General features: G+C 37.3%; 1 protein-coding gene across 4 annotated transcripts in view; it reads left to right on the forward strand.

Annotated features, from left to right (window-relative positions):
• The window catches only part of pns (DENN domain containing pinstripe), a 371,641-nt gene that overhangs the window by 234,202 nt on the left and 115,531 nt on the right, over positions 1-21,908 (forward strand). For all 4 annotated transcript variants that reach the window (XM_090388148.1, XM_090388147.1, XM_090388145.1 and 1 more), the window contains exons 17-18: positions 3,906-4,035; positions 19,992-20,120. In XM_090388148.1, the coding sequence (XP_090244274.1) occupies positions 3,906-4,035; positions 19,992-20,120 (259 nt within the window). The remainder of the gene's footprint in view (positions 1-3,905; positions 4,036-19,991; positions 20,121-21,908) is intronic.

The following is a 21,908-nucleotide window of genomic DNA, read 5'->3' on the forward strand; positions in this document are numbered from 1 at the left end:
GAGAGTATCACTTCCAAAGAAGTGATACAAAGTGAGCCTCCATCACAGGCATAACATCCCACTGTGGCCTACAACATTTCCACTGTTGGAACATGGAGTAAAATGTTCGTGTCTGCACTGAATCTGTCAACAGGTGTGTTGACAGATTCAGGGGTTAGATATTAGGTCCCAGTTTTCTGTGGAATATGAGGTATAGATGGAAGTGAGAACTTTATGCCCTTTTCATAATATTGTGCTTGTGACAAACATGTATTACGCTAGACCTCAAGTGGCGTCTCCAGAAACTCTGGTAAATCCCTATTTGAAGAGAAATCGTGAGTCCTGCTGCCCAATTCCTGAGTAGCGCAGTCTCTCGTGATCAGAATACTATATCAGTCAGAATGCTTACACAAGATTTCAAAAGCCAAGTTAACTGACTTAACACATTACACTCTCCTTCACCTAGATGAGTTTGATCTTATTTGCATTATAGAACTATGGCTCCTTGAAGGGTACCAGCCAGAAATTATTTCCCAACTCTGTTCAGTATAATGCTCAAGTAAACTTGAGAGATGAGGTTATTGCTTTACTCTGTGTAACCCTTTGCTAAAGAGACAAATAATTTGCAAGTCTGTATAGTCGCCTACCCCCAGACCACACTTAAAGACCTAAGGTCAAAACTCCACACATGGTTTACCTGTAACCTTGATTCTGGAATCCTGTTGTATTCACATGGGGATTTTAACGTGCACTACCAAGGCAGGAAGTTCTAGAAGCGTATTTATTCTATTCTTGCTACAGTAGGACTCAAAAGTAGTAGATATCCCAACTAGGGATGAGAACATCTTAGATCTATTGTATCACAACTTGGACACTATTCATATCACGGAACCTTTCTTTAGTTTCAAATCAGACCACATCTTGATCGCCTGTGAATTCTTGCTGGTGTCTCCACTTGTGGCTTCCTATTCTTGTCAGTCTGAATGGCAATTAGCATCTAAAACCATACAAGAAAATTGATTATTAAATAGCTGAAGCCTGAAATCATGCTTAAGTGCCTGACAGTTTAATTGGCAGGATTTATATACCCTCCCTCTGGAGGAAGCCTTATGCTGCTTAGTTGACAAACTCAAACAAAGAGCACTAGCTGAGGGTCAGAAGAAATTTGGATCACATTGAGAACATTCCTGTGGTTTTATCTCACATCAAACTCACTTTTCAACACAAGCAGAAGGCCTGATGACAATGGAAAAAGACAAATCAACAAGATTTCATCACCTATAAAAGGGAAAGAGCTCTGTTTTTAAGGCAAAAAAGAACATCTCACAGAGAATTTATTCTTGAAAGTATGCAAACACTCAAAAGCATTCTATAATGGAAGAGAAGAGAACACTTTCATGGAATGCGCAAAATTGGCCTTTGAGAAGCTTAACCACCCCTCTTTCCAGTAGTAGGGTCTGTTAGCAAACCAGTACTCACTGATTTCACTGTTTCCAGAAATCAGCTGATCAAGGTCATAAAGAAGTTACCACTAAAGTCAGTAGTAAGTCCGAACAGATTTCTGATCTTCATTGTATTTAACAAGCAACATTTCTGTCATTGGCACTTAGAGTTTTCAGATTTAAATTTAATATACCTTCTGATTGACTGTTTAATGATACATCACAAAATATCATTTGGGAAAGCATCTGAGAAATGAACATGGTTTGGGCATTGTTCGAAAAGCCAAAGCCCAGCTCTGGTTGAGATGGTTCTTGAAAGTATGGAGCAAAATCCCACTAAATCAGTCTGTTGGAGCAGCCATTATACATTCCCAAAGGTTCCTGACATTGAATTTTGAGGAAGGATGTTCCATCTGTACCCATGCAGAATTCAAATTAGTTAAGAAATTAACTCACAGGATCATCAGATGGATAACACTTACTAATATGATTTTGAATTTATGCAGTGAAAATGAAATTTCTATCAGAAATTAATATTAGTATTAGTATTAGTATTAGTAACGGCCGTATGGTGCAAGAAAGCCTATGGCTTATGCTGCACCAGCCAAAAAAAAAAAAAAAAATCCGAACAAAACAATGATAAAAACAAAAATTAAATAAATAAATAATAATAATTAATAAATAAATAAAAATAATAAAATGAAATTAAAAATTAAATAAAAAGGAAATTAATCCTATCATCCTATGCGCTTCCCTTACCCGAAAGTACTATCCAGATGACCTTTGAATTTCCCCAAACTGTCGGCCTCTACCACCCATGAAGGCAACTTATTCCAGTAATTTATAACTCGCTGGCTAAAATAAAACTTATTGGGTGATGAAGCTCATTTTCATCCATACCAAATCATCCAGCAATCTTTACATTACATAAAAGTAACTTGGTGTAGCATAACAACCAGCAATATCATCTGTCTATATGTTTATATGCAGATATAATTTGTTTTTATATGGGTTTTTTTTTTTTTTGAAAATCCTACAGGTCAAGAAATAGCAGTTTGTGGGGAACACTATAGAAACTTTCTGTGCTAGATTTTCACACTAGAATTAGAATTTGTTTTCAGCAAGATGGGAGTCCTGTGGCACACAAGAAAAACCATGATAATTTTTCAGGAATTATTCTCTGAGCATCTCATTTCCTGTTTTAGTGATATTAATTCGCTAGTGGGGTACCTGATTTGTTTTTATATGGGTTTTTTCCTCCTGGGTTATTTGAAAGATAATGTTTTCAAATAAGCCATAAAATCTGAACTTTTTAAAACTGCAGAACTTTAGAATTCTGCAGGATAGCTCATGGGGGTTCTGTCAGTGATATACAGGAACTCGATCACAATCTGCAGAGAAATTGCAAACATTAGTTTAGCTACATTATGAAAAAAAATATCTTCATTGAAGTAGGCAAATGTATGCAGCAAAATGGAAGTCATCTTAATGACATTTTTCATACATAATTGGTGATTAAAGTTGCAGTTTCAAGTTTGAAAAAATTATTTTTATTTGATACTCAAACACAAAAGTTATAGCCACATAAAATTCCTCCTAGGCTGTTGGGAGACAGTTTTACAGTGGGATGACTGCTTGCTTGTTTCTGCTGATAGAGTTCCTATATATCACTAACAGAACCCCCATGAGCTATCCTGTGCATGTCTGTACTGCTCAGAGAAAAAATTAACAGAGATTTTGACCATATTCTTCAAGTGATTCAGCCCACATGTTAACAGTAATATACAAACAGTGATATTTGTTGCAGTTCATTGGTGGAACCCACCCTTGGTTTGCAGCAATTAGTATAAAAATTATGCTAATGAAATGTGGCATAAAAATTACTTGCATTTTGCATGCAAATACAGCAGGGAAAAAAATGCACGATTATCTCTTGCCAGAATTGATATATTTCTTATGTGTGCCCCATAGGTTATATTTGAAGTGGTTCCCAGCAGGAAAACATGTGAAATTCCATTTGAATAGGGTGTTTGCATGCCTTTTTCTGATAGCACTTTTGTGTACTCATTGGTTAGGTATGTGAGATGTTTGTTGCAGTTTTGTAGTATTAATTTTGTTTTGATTTTTTTAATTAAACTTTTTCTGGGCTTGAAGCTTCTTAAGTTATTTTTTTATATATTTTAAAAAAATATTTTAGATTCACTACAATATACAGTACATTGCACTGTAGATTTGAAATTACTGGCTTTTCAAAATATGCAACATTTATAATGCCTTTGTGCACCCTGAAATGGAAATCACATTTATTTATACTGATAGAACATAAAACGCTTTTTTTCTAGGCTTAACATTTTTTTAAATTCATTCATTTAAGGAAGTATAAATAATTTATATAATTAAGGGTTTGTTTTTTTTTCATCATTGAACGTAAACATGTTTGTTTTTTGTTATAAAGATTTCAGGATTTTTTTTTTTTTTTTTTAGATATATCAAGCTTTAAGCTGGATGCTGAAACCTCTAATTCCAAAAAGGACTCAAAAGACAAAAAAAAGGTGAAAACTCCTGATATGCCTGTGTTGAAACCTCTCTCAGCATCTCTAGTATATGATATAAAGTGAGTAATCATGTGTGTTAATATTAGTAATAGCTGTTATATTTTTATTTTTGTTCTAAAATAACATTAAAGAATATGACAATTTTAATACTTATATCATATGTAAAAATGATGCATTGGTAAGTAGGTTAGTCTTGTAAAAAATGCTTCCTACATAATAATAGTGGCCCCGGGTGCCAAGCGTATTTCGAGGCCAAGCGATATTCTTGTGATATATAGAGCGCTCTTGTAAAGTGATTGAAGTTATTTCCTACATTTCTATCAACAGTCTTTCTTTAAAACTAGTCCTATACTTGAAAGCCACAAGTCAGAACAGAGAAAGGAAACACACCTTTCTTTTTCCTATATTTCTAGTTCTACTAATTAACGAACACTTCAACTTCAACCGGCCAACTTGGCCTCTGAGCGGCACTGCTCCTGCCTCCCCGTAACCTGGGAGAAAAGTTATCCTCCAGGGCTAAAAGGAGTAGCGATGGATATAAACGACTATCCAGCTCTAGAGACTTCAAACTCAAGGCCAGACAAACCCACTTAAGGTTTGTCTGGCCTTGAGTTTGATGATGACTTAAGCCAACCAAAAAGGCTCCAAAGAGAAGTGCAGTGCAATGAGATGCCAAACTTTCTGGTGATACTCTCTGTTGGAAAATTATCACCATTCGTCATCCAAAGATTTTTGGAATCCATTGCTGGAACACCAAAAATGGTTAAACAACTGCAATCCAGAGACCTACTTATTGAAACAGCCAACTCCAAACATTCCGAGTGGCTGCTCAAAACGACATTCGGTGACCTGCCAGTATCTATTACTCCACACAACACCTTAAATTCCTCGAAAGGCGTTATAACAGAACGGGATCTACTTACAATATCTGAAGAGGAATTAGTTCAAGAACTGAGTAATCAAAAAGTAATCAGTGCCAAACGCATAATGACTAAAAAAGATGGAAATCTCATCCCAACTAGATCAATCATTTTAACTTTCAGTACCCTGGATTTCCCATCCTCAGTAAAAGCTGGCTATTAAACTGCCAAATTCGGGCTTATATACCTAATCCCATTCGTTGTTTTAAATGCCAAAAATATGGACATTTCCAACAAGCATGCAGAGGAGAAGCTATTTGTGGTTCCAAGGAAAATACACAAGCAAACTGTTCAGCTTCAAGTCCCATTTGCCCCAACTGCAAAGAAAGTCACCCATCCTTTTTTCAAAATCTTGTGAAATGTGGAAAACAGGGAAGAAAATTCAAAAATATAAAATTGAGCACAAAGTCACATACCCTGAAGCACACAGATAGGTTATGTTGACCATGCCCAGTCGTTCTTATGCATCTCACACTCAAAGCTTTAATTCAACAGCAGTTCAAACAGATGTATCAATACCTCCCAGCACATCTCTGGCTAATTGAGTTAAAAATACATTACCAAACTCAGGAAAAGACACATATCAAAGTAAAACCAGTGAATCGACCAACACTCCAATCAGCATTCCAACTGATACTCGGACAGTCCCGCATGACAAATAAAAATGAAAAACTACTAAAGACAACAAGAAACCTGAATCATACACCAATAGTATGGAAGTATATGTACACTCAGATCATGAAGAACCCATACTAGAACTTCATGCAAATGACACTATGGATACTGGAAGCCCCAGCTTCCCAAAAAAAGACTGGAAAAAATGCTCCTAAAACAAAAAACAGTCAGATGAATCATCCTCAACTAAACCTAAAATGAACCACAGTATCTTACAATGGAATTGCAGAGGTTTTTGTTGCAACACTGGTGATATTGGAAACTAGACACCTTAGAGGAGATTTGATTGAGGTGTTTAAGGCTCTGAGAGGCATCAATAAAATGAATGAGGACAAAATTTTCAAGATTATAAATGATGCTAGAACTAGGGGACATAAATTCAAGTTACGGGGGGGAAATGTTTAGATTGGACTGCAGGAAGTTTTATTTTAGCCAGCGAGTTATAAATTACTGGAATAAGTTGCCTTCATGGGTGGTAGAGGCCGACAGTTTGGGGAAATTCAAAGGTCATCTGGATAGTACTTTCGGGTAAGGGAAGCGCATAGGATGATAAGTTTAATTTCCTTTTTTTTTAATTAATTTTTATTATTTAGTTATTTATTTTATTTTATTTTTTTATTTATTTTTTTTTTATTTTATCATTGTTTTGTTCGGATTTTTTTTTTTTTTTTTTTTGGCTGGTGCAGCATAAGCCATAGGCTTTCTTGCACCATGCGGCCGTTACTAATACTAATATTCAATACCTAATTAACCGATATTCTGTTTGTTTGTTTGTTTGTTTATTATTTGGTTTTTAGGAGCATTAGCAACTAAGGCCATATTGCTCCGGGGATATGCAGTGGGCATTCCCTGACCTTTCCGCATCCTTCATATTTGGTGGTGATGGGCTCGAATCCCAGTCTAATCAAGAAGCGTGTGTGCTACGCACTGCTGTTCCTTCCCACCTGACTACAGAGGTGCCCCCAGCAACCGATATTCTCCAGTTGCCTTCTGTCTACAGGAAACTTACCTAACCTCACAAATTTCTCCTTCGATAAAGAACTATTGCCTTTATCGAAGAGATCCAAATACAGCTACTGCTGCCCATGGTGGTGTAGCCATCCTAGTAAACTCGAAGATCCCAACCAAACATATCCCACTCCAAACTGAAATAGAAGCTGTTGCTGTTCATATAATTCTCCATGGTGCAATAACACTTGTCTCGATCTACCTACCGCCAAACTGTACTTACTCTTTAAAAGACCTTGAAGACCTCTTTATACGGATACCTCCACCTCTCTGTATATTAGGGGACTTTTAACAGGCACCACCCCTTATGGGGCTCTCCTAAATTAGATAGATGGGGTAGCCTAATTGAAAGCTTTTTAGAGGCACTAAATCTCACTGTACTCAATACTGGTGCACCAACACACATACAGCTCCCAGCAGGACACACCTCAGCAATAGATCTCTCAATTTATTCACCAGTACTAGTCCCAACCATAGTGGTATGTAATAAATGATCCCATGGGTAGTGACCACTTCCCATTAGTGTGCAACTTTCTGAAAGCAAAGACTCCTTCAACTTAACCCTGCAGAAAGTGAAAATTTGTCCGAGCAGACTGGGCAAAATTTCGGTCATCAATCGACCTTGACAAGGAAAAATCCGCCTCCAGCTTATTTATAATGTGACAGATTACATCACGTCGCATCTTCTAAATGTGGCTAATGACACTATCAAATCCGCTGGGCTGAAAGCATTATAATTACTGGTGGAATGACAAATGCACCACAGCAAAGAGAGCAAAAAATAAAGCCTGGAATTTGTTTCGGCAATGTCTGAGGAGCACAGTCAATCTCATTAATTATAAGAAATTAGGGGCAAAAGCACGCTTCATACAAAAGCAAGCAAAGAAAGAATCCTGGACCCATTTTGCATCCAGTTTTCACAGAAATACAGATCCCAAAATAATATGGAAAAAAATTACAGCTGTCTGGTAAATTTCCTACCATACCTTCTCCAATCCTCTCCTGGAATGGGAAAGATCGCTCTAATCCTGTAGATATAGCTAATGCTTGACAATACTTTTGCAGAAATCTCAGCAACATCAGCCTATACTACCTCATTCCAACGAATTAAAAACACTGAAGAAAAGCATGCTATTAATTTTCAAACTGTCTGCCTTCTCCCATATAACAAACCTCTGCAATATTCTGAACTGTTACATGTCATTACAACTGCCTGCAATGGTACTGCCGGGCCAGATGGGATTTATTATGTCATGCTACATCTTGATGACAAAGCTTTGCGCCTCCTCCTGGTCTTTGACAATTGCATATTTTTAGAAAATGTTTTTCCAGCTTCTTGGCATCACTCTACAATTTTGGCATTCCTGAAGCCTGGAAAAGGTCCATCCAACCCTTATAGCTATAGACTCATATCTCTCTCCAACCCCTATAGCTATAGACTCATATCTCTCTCAAGCTGCCTCAGCAAAATCCTTGAGAAAATTATCCACAGAAGACTTGTCTGTATCATTGAGTCGGAACAGCTAATGAGCCATAGTCAATATGGCTTTTGTCAAAACAGATCATGCTTAGATCTTATTAGCATTAGTAGAGGCATATGATGCAAGAAAGCAAGCTTATTCAGCATCCGCCAAAAAAAAAAAAAAAAAAAAAAAAAAGCACAACCACTACTCCCATTTCACTCCGTTCGTTTGAAATACCTGTCCAGCTGAGCCTTAAATTTGTTTAGGCTATCAACTTCAACAACAAGTGATGGAAGTCTATTCCACAAACCAACTGCCCGCTGGCTAAAGGCAAATTTCCGCACATCTATCCGACATCCGTCCTTCCTCAATTTGAATTTATGCCCTCTCAGGTGATTATTCTGAGCAAGAGGAAGAATCCCATCGGCATTGAGCATGCTCAAGCCATTCAAAGCCTTATACACCTCTATCAGATTGGTCAAGGCTGAATTTGCCATCCATAATGCTTTTGTCAAACATGAACATCTAGTAATGGTTTCAATAGACATAAAGAAGGCTTTTGATGCCACCTGGTGGTATGGTATACTTATTGATCTTTACCTTATCGGACTACGAGGCAACCTTCCTATATTTGTTCAGAACTTTCTACATACTAGATCATTTCAAGTTCGATACCAACATGCCCTTTCCGCAACTTTCATCCAGGAAGGTGTTCCACAGGGATCAGTACTGAGTGCCACTCTTTTTGCTCTGAGAATAGATTCTATCACTAAGCAGCTTCCAAATACAGTTGAGACTTACCTTTATGCAGATGACCTTTCCATCTCCTGTCATTCTCAAAACATGAGATCTATTGAAAGACAGCTTCAGATATCACTTAATAAAATTCAACAATGGGCGAGCCTCAGCGGCTATCGACTCTCGCAGCAGAAAACAGTTGCTATTCATTTTTGTAGACAACGCAAACTTCATCCAGATCCTGAACTTCAAATTTCTAATGTCTCCGTCCCGGTCACCAGCAACATCTGATTTCTAGGATTAACCCTTGACAATAAATTAAATTTCCTAGATCATATTAAAAATGTATGGACTTCCTGTCTAAAAAAGTTAAACATACTCAGAGCTTTATCTGTCCAAACGTGGGGTGCAGATCGTACCTCTCATCTCGATTATGGTGCTCCTATCTATGATTCTACCAGAAAGAGTGCATTACGCTGGCTTGATCCCATTCAACACAGTGCTTTGAGAATTGCAATTGGTGCATTCAGAACATCGCTAGCACATAGTCTCTACATTGATGCTCACAAGCCCCCACTAACTTTAAGCAGAAATATGCTGTCAAGATACAAAGTTGTGCCTCTCATCGCGTTCAGTCATACCTTTTCAACCCACCGTTAGAAAACCTATACAGAAACAAACCTAGCATAGTAAAACCAGCTGGTCTTCGCCTTCTTGAACTGGTGCAGGTTTGGAATATTTCCATCCATTCCATACAGCAGGTAGCAACTTACACTCAACCACCATGGGCTCCTCCTCCTCTTCCAACCTGTGACACTTACCTCTGTCAATGGAGAAAGAATACTTTGCAAGCATCAAATGTCAACCAACTTCATGCAGTTCACACTCAAAGATATACTGATTTCTCCCCAATTTATACCGATGGCACTAAATCTAATTGAAATGTTGGAGCAGCTGCAGTGTTTCTGAATACAATTGTATCAATTTCCCTTCCATCAGAATTTAGTATATTTTCTGCTGAATTATATGCAATCAAACTAGCTTTAGAAAATCTCTATTCTGACTGTTCCTTAAAATCTGTTATTTACACTGGTTCCCTCAGCTCAACCATGTCGTTATGTAATTCCTCAGATAAAGTTCACCCTGTTCTGTATGAAATCAGAAGCTTATTACTGCAAATTAAAGAACACAACCAACTGGTCACTTTTTGTTGGATTCCATCACATTCCGGTATTTTAGGCAATGAACTGGCCGATAAAGCTGCAAAAAAATCCAACTACCTTAGATTTAACCAATATCCCTGTTCCAGCATCAGATTATGCACTAACCGTACATGCCACCTGTCTATTCCAATGGACAGCACTCTGGCACTCTCAGACTAATAATAAACACTTTCGATTTAAACACGATCCGAAAATTTGGTGCTCCAGTGTCCGTACATCGAGATGAGAAGTAGTCCTTTCAAGGGCAAGAATAGGTCATACCCATCTGACCCACCTTCATTTACTCACAGGAGATGATCCACCACAGTGTACACATTGTTCTAACAATTTGATGTTAAACATATTCTTATTGGCTGTCCCTACTATAAACAAGACAGAACTTCATTCTTGATCTCACTGGTTAATCTTCATAAACCAATAACTCTTAAATCTCATTGGTGATAAGGCAAATATTTCTGAATTTTTTGACTTCCTCAGGCAAACTGGGCTTTTTAATTATTTCTGATTTCAGATTTTCTTCTGACTCTATGGAAAACTCATCTTTTAATATAATAAGTGAATAGGCACATTATAGCCTTAGCAGCTTATGTGCCATTAAGCCTCCATAACAACAACATAATAACAGTAATGTACACACACTACGATTTCACATACCAAAGATTGTGGAACTATAACAATGTTAATATCATTTATAATTGGGTTCCTACTAATGGAACCCAATTATAAATGAGAAATTGATGAATTGTAAAAGATTGTGGCAAATTAAATTAAAAATATTAAGATTTTTGATGGTTATTTCTTTTCATCATAACCTAATCTAGTTCTCTACACCTCTCACCTCTTCATGGATTTTCTAAATACTTCAGAGAAGATATTGTTTGAGAGACATTTTAAGAAGATATTTATTAGATCATTCTGGATTTTTTTTCTATTTACCATATAGTTTGAGGAAGACAAAGTTTTGTTGCACTTGCCAAAAAATAAAATAAAATATATAAATATATGAAAGAATTAAAATAAAGAAAATAAACTATGTGCTAACCTCCTTGTGTAACTTTCCAGCTTCCTTTGAATTTCTCCAAACTTTCAGTCTCAACTACCAAAGGAGATAACTGCCAAGCTATGTTAACTAAAAAGATTTCAAAACTAAAAAAACTTCAAAATGCCCAATCCAAATCTCTTTTCCTATAATTTGAATTTATGACTCCAATTTATTGAATCATTTATCAGGACTGTTCAATAAAGAATGATCGTGATTCCCCCCCCCCCAACATACCTTTATTAACATGTTGACTGCCAAGGCTTATTTGGGTAAAAGAGTCTCCGATGCCAATTTGAGTTAAGCATGTTAAATTATTCAAAACCCAAATTATAATATATATTCATCATCAAAACTCGTAAAAAAAAGCTTCACGAATTATCTCATAGTTTGCGTATATAATAGAATTTTTCGTGGCAGCCAACTGTGAGTTAACTTGATTAACTCAAACATATTGTAACTTGCAGAATTTATTGTATATGAGTCAGCACTGTGCATAAATCCGCAATACCTAAAACATGAATAAGAAGACTCCATTGCCGAACAATAGCTTGTGCTGTATGCTAATATTAGTGACTTGGAATTTGACGAGCTGTACGGTTCTGGTTCTGACGATAGCAATTATAAATCTAACGATTCAAGTGAGGATAGCAAATATGAAGCCAGTTCCCATCCTGAAGGTAATCCTAATTCTCCGCAGACAAGTAGGTCAAATAATGACAATTTGTGGAATAAAATAGCACAAGATCCTCCACAGTTTAGTTTTGAAGAGAACATTGGTTTGAAAATGGACACAACAGAATTTAGTGTACAAAAATTGGTAGACCTATATTTTTTGGAAGAATTTCTTACATTATTAGTCGAACAAAGTAATTTATATGCTTTGCAAGAAATTGAAAAATGTGTACAATCATGAAAATCTGCTGTTTTCAAAATGGAAGGACACTGACATCTCAGAAATGAAAGTGTTTCTTGGACTTTTGTTACAAATGGGTCCTTGTTCTTTTCCTTCAATAGAGCATTACTGGAGTACAAGTGCATTCAACAATGAAATGTTTTGGCGATCATTTATGCATCAGAATATATTCCAGTTGATATTACGATATTTTCACTTCACAGATAATTCATTACAATCTGCTGACAGGCTATACAAAGTAAGACCAATTTTGAATTATTTCGATAATGTTGTGCACAATAATTACGTACCAAATAAAAACATCTGTATTGATGAGTCGATGATGTTGTGGCGTGGAAGACTGAATTTCTGCCAGTACATAAAAAATAAAAAGCACAAAAACAGAATCAAACTTTACGAACTGTGTGAGTCCAACGGCCTAGTTATGAAAATAAAACTTTACTCTGGTAAACAAATCATAGGTCATATTGCTGAAGTTGTGCTACTTGCTTGAGGAGTAGTTAGACAAGGGATATGCATTGTATATGGACAATTTTTTATAATTCTGTTGCTCTGACGAAATTGTTTTCTGCTCTAAAAACTTATGTATGTGGAACATTACGCACTAACAGAAAAGAAAATCCAAAAGATTTGGTGATGAGAAAATTGAAGAAAGGGGAAGTTGCATGGCAACGAAATGGCCCTATTGTAGTATGTAAGTGGAGGGATAAAAGGGAAGTTCGCACTATTTCTAACCTATACGTTATTGAAATGGTCGAGGTATGCAACTAGAATGGAAAAATTTCAATAAAACCAAACATAATTTGAGATTACAATAGTGGAATGTCCGGCATAGGTCAATCGGATCAAATCTCGTATTCTTCTTCTGTGACTTCAAAATTTTGATTTATACCGCGTATGTAAATGAGTAACTGTGCTGTGTTGGTAATATCTTCACTTTCATCAATTGCGATCGAAACATTTATAAAATTTGTAACTTTTTGTTTCAGCTTATCTTTAAAATTAGCAGACAAGTCTTCGATTCTTCTTGCTAAAGTTGAAACTGATAAACTTATATCAGCGAAGTGCTTAACTTGATCAGGGCATATTTCTTCTGCAATTGATAGGCACACTTTTTTCACAAACTCGCCGTCAGTAAAAGCCCTCCCTTCTTCAGCAATGATTTGAGATGCTCGCAAACTAGCTCTAATTATATTTAAATTCTGATTAGTGAAACATGTCATCTGTTGAAATCAAAGCTCAGCTCTTGTAATTTCTTGTTTCGCAACTCTCCTTGAAGTTTATCATAAGTTGAGGCATATTTTATCGTATAATGCCGTTTCAAATTATATTCTTTCAACACAGAAACCTGCTTCTTTACATGTAAGGCAGGTACATTGGTTATTGTCCCTTATAAAAAAATAATTAATCGACCCAAGTTCATTGAAGACACGACATTCGGAATAAATTTTTCTTTTCCTTGACATCTTGATTCGCTAAAATTAAAAATTCAAAGTTAAATAAAATTTAAAATAATATGCATTTATACAAATAACACTAATAAATTGTTGCGCATGATAATCGGTGCAGCATCCCAACGACTACGGTCTGAATAAGAATAGCTGACCAGGAGAAAGATTAATACGCGTACTCGTCTTTACATTGCAAACTGCAAAGAATGCATTGCATACAATTCTTTCACTAATACTTATTTGATTAATATTTAGATTAGTGTTTAGCAATTGTTTTAGCAGTCACTTATTTTAACTTTACTATTTCACTTTTTGACAACTCTTGTTCGCCGGAAATACTCGAGGCTATAAACTTTTTCTTAAAAAAAATTAGCCTTGGGCACTTGCACTGTTGGGATTTCCGACATCGTAAGAAATACTGCTGCCAAATGGAAGCACACAGAGTTGCAACAATGTTACAAAATTATATTTGGACGCATTTACATTATATTTTGATTAAAAATATCCTTATATACAATATGTAGCAACCAAAAAAGATTTCTGTAGAATAAATTTCACGAGGCGGATGAAATAGTCTTTCGGGCCGGATGAAATCATCTGGCGGGCCAGATCTGACCTGCGAGCCATAGGTTGGGGACCCCTGCTGTAGACAATTAAGACTGGGTGTACTAGTGCAATTTACCACCCTAAAATAAACACCCTTTGAATTTTAACACGATGAGAAGCTTGTTAATCTTTTGGCCCCGGAAAGACTTTGTGCAAGACTCATTTTTCTTAGCGTGGTCTTTGCTTGTTAACAGGAGAGACAAGACTGTTTCTACAAGGAATGGGTTTCTATACTTATATTAAAGGATACAAGAATATTTGCTGATGCTAAAACTAAGTAGTGCTAGTTGTCTAAAAGACTACTAGGTTTGGGAGATACACAGACTAATAGATTAACAATAGCTGCTGGCAGAGGTGAAAGTGATTCTTGCACTGCTTGCAGTGCAAGAATCACTCTGACCTCTGCCTGTGGAATAAGCAGCAGCCCAGAAGCAAGGTACCTGGGATTTCAAGGACTACTGTGAGTCCTTGTGGAACAAGGAAATACATGGGCTGTGTTACGGTAACTAAAAGTAACATGTGCATGCTTGCATGTACACCAATGCTAGGAGAATAGTAAATAAATTTGATGAATTGACGTGCTGATCGAGGAATTAAAATGGGACCATCAATCTCTCGGCTGCCGAACTCAATGCCTGAGTTCACTCTTGTGCATCAGACAACTCAGTGGCAATCTTCAAGGTAGAATGTACTGGTCCCACAGGAGCTAGTTATAGTCTCTATTGTCAGGGAAGTGGGACATATGTTGTGCAAGGATAAGTGGAATAGGATCAGGGTATGTCTGTCAGGGGCAAAAGTAGATGACGTTGTGAAGCAGATATCATCTTTTAAGGGCACAAAAAGGTGATATTGCATTGGAACTATTGATATTAAGAATAAGAGATCTGAAGACTTAACAAGTGCAGGGCAATGTTGGCAAAAAGGCACAGGTTAAGATTGAATTTGAATTTTTCAAGTGGTGGGCTTTTCTAACCAATCTGATAGTCTACATGATGCAGTGACCAAGGAACTGGATGCAGAAAATAATTTTTACATCATATACTTAGATTTCAGGAAGGCTTTTGATACTTTTGCACATAAAAGACTGCTATACAAACTGGAGCAATATGGCATTAAGGGTAAGTTACTGATATGGATAAAGGGAAATTTTAAGTGAAAGAAAAGAGAGAATGGTTATCAATGGGCACTGCTCATCATTGACTGAAGTTAGTTGAGTTCCCCAGAGTTCACTGCTGGGTCAATTGTTGATGGAGGTATATCAGGCTTAACATCTAAGTTTGCAAATGACACGGGGGGCCGGGTTAAAAACAGTCATCGGTGAACTACTGTAAAAAGGTCTAGGAAAATTGGGCTGGTGGGCTGAGAAATGGCAGTTGAAGTTTAATATTGAAAAATGCAAGGTACTGCACATGGGTAGCATTGAATGCAGAGTAACATCAGCTGTGTGGTACTATGCTCAGGATAGTGAGCATAGCCTGGTTACCTCGGGGTAACCAGGCTATGTGTAATTGAGCATTCACAAACGTTCTTTAAACCACCAAAGAATGCAAGATAGCTAATGACCAGTGTTCTCTATCTTGCGTGCACACTTCTGTAGCCAGGTGAGCAGGAGCAGCAGTGCGTAGTACATGCTTCTTGATTAGAACGGGGTTCAAGCCCATGACCACCAAATGCAGAAAGGTCAGAGAATGACCACCGCATAGCCTTAGTTGCTAATGCTCCTAAAAACCGAATAACAACAACATCTTCCATAGCCAGGTGGGCAGGAGCAGCAGTGCGTAGCACACGCTTCTTGATTAGACCGAGGTTCGAGCCCGTGACCACCAAATATGGAGGATGGAGGAAAGGTCAGGGAATGACCACCGCATGTCCCAGGAGCAATATGGCCTCAGTTGCTAATGCTCCTAAAAACCAAAAAAAAAAAAACCATCACGCACGCACCTTTATGTGCATATAGTAAATGAAAAATTTACATGATTAAAAGAATTTGTAGTTAATCGTATACAAAATTATTCAAAACAATCCCTAAGAAGAGTAACAGTTACTAACAACCTTTCAAAATGTTGAGAAAATGATCGTTGATAAGTAGATGCACTAACTACTAATCTTTCAAGCTATATGTTTATAATTGAACAATTTGCCATAATTGAATGAATTGATTATAATCTCACAATTATGCCCATTGGTAGTTAGTAACTACTAATAGTAGTAGTAGTGGCATGTGATACAAGAAAGCAAGTGTATGAGCTTATGCAGCATCAGCCAAAAAAAAAAAAAAAAAAATCACACCATTCCCTCCAGATGCCTGTCCAGTTCCTCCTTAAATTTATTCAACCTATCAACTTCCACAACGACAGATGGAAGTTTGTTCCAGCAATTAACCACCCGCTGGCTAAAGGCAAATTTTCGCACATCTATTCTACATCTGTCTTTTCTTAATTTGAATTTATGCCCCCTTAGGTTCGTAATCTGAACAAGTGGAAATATCCTATCAGAATTCAGCGTGCTCAACCCATTCAAGGCCTTATACACCTCAATGAGATCACCGTGCAGGTGCCTAGTCTCCAACCACTGCAATTTGCAGAACTTAAGCCTCTCTTGGTAAGAGGATCCCTTCATTCCCCCTCACCAATCTTGTTGCCCTTCTCTGTACACGCTCAAGCAAATCTACATCCTTCCTAAAATGAGGTCTCCAGACCTGTACGCAGTACTCGAGCCGAGGCCTGACCATTGCCTTATACAGAGGGACAACACCTCCTTTTCCCTGCTAGCAAAATTCCTATATATCATTGACAAAAACCCCTCTGATGAAAAAGGTTGGGGACCCCTGGTCTACAGTAATGTCAGGAATGTTGTAGTAATAATGGCAAATGATGCAATAAACAAACTTAAAAAGAATCTGCCAAACTTTTTTTTTTTTTTTTTGGCTGAAGAACTAGACAAATTCCTACAAGAATTTGTCAAGTTCTTCCTTGAATTTATTCAATCGATCCACAAGCAGATCTCACTCTGCCGGTACCTAATTTCAAGATACTGCAATTTGTAGAACTGCAGCCTTTCAAGCTGAGTGCACCCTTTTGTTCCCTTCATCAGTCTGGTTGCCCTTCTCTGCACCTGTTCCAGCACATCTACGTCATCGCAAAGTGAGGCTTCCAGACCAGTATACAGTACTCAAGATGAGGACTGACCATGGCCTTACATAATGGAATAATCACCTCCTTATCACTGCAATCAAAGTTTCCATATGTCATTCACAATACCCCATGACCTGCTCTGGCAGATTGTCTGCATTGCTCAGAAAACTTCATATCTGACTGCACAATTACACCCAGATCCTTTTCATTTTCTACCACTCACAGTGTAGTACCACACAGTTGGTACATTTCTCTGGGGTTATACCCATATGCAGTACTTTGCATTTGTAAATGATAAACTTCAGTTGTCACTTCTCAGCCCATCTGTCCAAATTTTCTAGATCCTGTTGCAGTAGCACACTGCCATTACTGTCATTAACAATCCTGCCAACCTTTGTATCATCTGCAAACTTCGACACTAAGCCTGATATACCTTCATCAATGTCATTGATAAATATACAAAACAACAGAGGACCCAACACCGAACCCTGTGGGACACCACTGCTCTTCATGGACTAATGTCCATGAAGAGCAGCACCCATTAATTACTACCCTCTGTCTTCTCCCACTCAACCATCCTTTTATCCATTGTAGCAACTTACCTTTAATACCATTCTGCTCCAATTTGTGCAATAGTCTTCCATGCACAACAGTGTCAAAAGCTTTCCTGAAATCCAAATATATGATATCAAAATTATTTTTTGCATCCAGTTCCTTTGTAACCACATCATAATATCCTATCAAATTTGTCAGACAAGACTTTCCCTTAACAAACTTATGCTGTGTCTGAATTATTGCTGCAGTCTTGTCTAGATGATCCTGAATGCATCTTTAACCAGTGCCTCCATTATTTTACCCGGAACAGAAGTTAAACTAACTGGTCTGTAATTACTCATGTCACCCTTCAATCCCACTTTGTGAATTGGGGATACATTTGCACATCTCCAGTCTGTGGGGACCTCCTCTGAGTCCAAGGATGCTCTCATAATTATGGTTGAGGGTTTGCTTAGTTTCTTTGCCGCCTCCTTTAATATAACTGGATAGATGCCATCCACCCCGGGTGCTTTTCTTATTCAACAATTTCAACAATTTCTCGTCCACTTTGCTCTCAGTTATTACAAAATCATTAAGTATCCTGCTACAATTTGATAACCTTCTGCCATTTTCAAACCTTAATAATTCATCATGTGTGAATGTAGATGCAAAATACTCATTCAGTTTGTTTTCTTTCTGGGCAGGGTCATCAAAAGTCAAACTATCGATATCAAGTGGACCAATCAGATTCATCCCTTCCTTTTAGAGTTTATATAACTAAAGAAATCCTTGCTGTTTTTCTTAGCATCTTTTGCCAAAGATTTCTCGTAATCTGCCTTCGCCTGTCTAACCTCCTTTGTGACCTGATTACAGACTAGCTTATATCTGCCTTAGGCTTCTGAGTCGCTTGATAATTTATATGCATCCCATGCATTTTTCTTCTCTGTCACGAGTCTCATTAGTTCATTTGATAACCATTTAGGCCTAAAACTTGAACGATATTTCTTAATAGGTATGAAACTTAGTAGCATCCACAATTAATTCCTTGAATGCTTCCCACTTAGAATTTACTGTTGGTAACATCGTCAGTTGAGACCACTGTTCTCACCTTTACGGAAGCAAAAACCCTTTCCTTTACCCCTGATGGTAATTGATATCTTTAAGTAAATCCCACATCAATACACTGTGATCACTGCCACCTAGTGGTTCCTTTATCTGCAAATTCTTAATACATGAATGATCACTGCTGATAACCAGATCAAGAGTATTACCCTCTTTGGTTGCCTCTCGAACATGCTGCTGCAGAAAACAATCAACCAATAAATCCAAAAAAAGTCTTACTAGTGTGTGAGTGACCAACCACAAGTTCCAGTCAATATCTTGGAAGTTAAAATCCCCCATTATAAGACATTCTGATATACTAGCCCACCCTATTTCTCTGTACAATTGTTCATTGTACTCATTCAAGTTATTAGGCCTATAACACTCTCCTACTCTTATTTTTGCTTTTGCAGTGCATATTTCACACCAAACTGACTCAACAGTGCAATGTTCATCTATATCAACTGGGTGCACTTCTTTTGATTTTATGTTTTTCTTAATTAACAGCATAACACCTCTTCCCTTCCTGTCCTATCTATCCTTTCTGTACACATTGTACTCCCCAAATTCCAATTCTGCATTCCTTATATCTGTATCCGCCAATATCCGCCTTTGATGTCTTGACCAACTCTTCAAATTCATCAAATTTATTTACTATACTTCTAGCATTGGTATACATACAAGTATACATGTACCTATCCTTATTATTAGTTACCTTAACACATCCCATATACCCACCTGTTTCACAATGTCTGCCATCAGTCCCTGAAACCCCCAGCACCCCTCGCTCCAAGTCGCTACTTATTCTAATAGAAGTTGTGCAAGAATCACTTTCACCTCTGCATGCGACTACTTTTAGTCTGTGAATCCCCCCACAAGCTATCAGTTTTCCGACCCACCTAACACTGCCTCGATAGCATCAGCAAATATTCTTGCACACTTTCTATTTAAGTGTATCCCATCCCTGTGGAAGCAGTCTCTCCTGCTTCTACAGGATGATTAGTAGTTAGTAACTACTAATCATTCAAATAATTTGCCATAATTGAAATAATCGAATGATTTGTCATAATCAACAAAACTGATTATGCCCGTCACTGGTTCAGATTGCTTTGACTTAATGTAATTTTAAAATAATAGAATATCAGTACTGATAAGTTCGTATTACCTGTAAGTAAAACCAGATTTTTTTTTTTTTTTTTTTTATTAGAATTGTCCAGGCTATGACTGAAATCAAAACAGATATTGGCTATGCAAGAGCATTTATTCGATTGTCTCTAGAAAAAAAATTTCTTTCTAAACATCTCAAAAAGTTGTTGTCTAACCAGGAGCTTGTTAGGTAAGATTTTCTTCCAAGACTGTTTCTCTGTTTTTTGTTTTTTTTTTAATTTAGATATTTTTTGCATTTTATTAATTACTATATATGTATATTAATATGTGCTACATCCACAAAAATATTCAGACATTTGCTTTTCTTTCGGATGATACTCTTCAAGAAAAGAGGTATTTATTTAAGAAAAAATTAACACAAAGCCAGTGGTTTAACTACAGAAATTTGCTTTATAAATTAATCTCTGCTCTTCCACTGGGTATCAAGATAGTGATTATAATCTTTCTTAGCTTTGGGTTCCTTTTTGGACTCGGGCCTCCCTGCAGTTGTAGCCACTGTGGCCCACCTTTGGCCTTTATGAGAGACAGGGTGCCAAAACTTAGGGTGTGCAAAATGCCCCGAAAATTCGCTGATTTGCTGTAAATTCAAGTCGGAGAAGGCACACCAAAAAATCTTGCACAGGGCAGTGATGGACCTGGGGCTGCTTCTGATGAGAGATGATCTTTTGATCAATACATTTTTATAGAGTTAATATTTTTTTCCACTCTTTCAGAGCAGACAGCAGTAGCAGGTATGTCATATCATTGTGTATCACACCAAAAGAGCACATTGGCTGTAATTGATTTCAGGATGATGTGTTGACTAGGCCAGTTCTGTAGCATTAATCTACTTAGAACAGATGTCTGCAAGCTGGACTTTCTAACTCATTTCAGTTTTCTCAGTATATTGAGGATCCATTTCCATAACATTCATCATCATCATCAGCCATTTTCAATCCACTGCAGGATGAAGGCCTCTCCAGCAACTTTACAGTTCCTTCTGTTTTGAGCACTGGCCATCCATTTACTACCCACAAACTCATGAATTTCATCTATCCATCTCCGCCTTTGTCTTCCAGGTTTTTTTCTAGCTCCTCTTGGATACCATTCTGTTATTTTCTTAGTCCATCTGTCACATCATGTCTTCGGGCTATTTGTCCTGCCCAAGACCATTTTAGTTCTTTAGTTTTGATAAGAATGTCCTTTACTTGAGTTTGTTGCCTAATCCATGTGTTTCTCTTCTTATCTAACAGTCTGATTCCCAATGTAATTCGTTCCATTCTTCGCTGTGTAGTTCTCAGCTTCTCTTCCATTCTTTTGGCGAGTGCCCAAGTTTCACTTCCATAAGTCATGGTGGGGAGTATACACTGGTTCATTATTTTACGTTTCAGACAAACTGGGATATTGCTCTTCAGTATGTGACTATATTTCCTGAATGCTATCCATCCAAAATTTATTCTTCTCTTGACTTCCAGCCATTTATCATTATTACAGCTAATAACTTGTGCCAGATAAGTATATGACTCCACCTTTTCAATTACTGCTCTTTAAAATATTATGTCCCTTTCTGTAGCATACTTGTTCATCATTACTTTTGTTTTAGCCATATTCATCTTTAGTCCAAAATCCTTACTAGCTGTGCATAACTGATTAAGATTTTCCTCTAATTCTTTGGGATCATGGCTTATGACCACAGTGTCATCTGCAAATCGTAAATGGTTTAGGTACTCTCTGTTCACATTGACTCCTTTCTGTGACCAGTCTAATCTTCTGAAAGCTTCCTCAAGGGCAGCAGTAAACAGCTTCGGAGATATTGTCTCCTTGTCGAACTCCTTTCTCGATTTTAAATTTCCTACTGTCTTTGCCTAGTTTAATAAAGGAGGTCGCACTCTCATATATTTTCTTCAAAATCATATGTGGGGTATCTATGCTTTGTCTTTCCAGTGTCCGAAACATTGCTTTATGCTGTATGGAGTCA

The sequence above is a fragment of the Mastigoproctus giganteus genome, chromosome 13, assembly GCF_048544385.1.
Source record: "Mastigoproctus giganteus isolate SK-2022 chromosome 13, ASM4854438v1, whole genome shotgun sequence".
NCBI lineage: Eukaryota > Metazoa > Arthropoda > Arachnida > Uropygi > Thelyphonidae > Mastigoproctus > Mastigoproctus giganteus.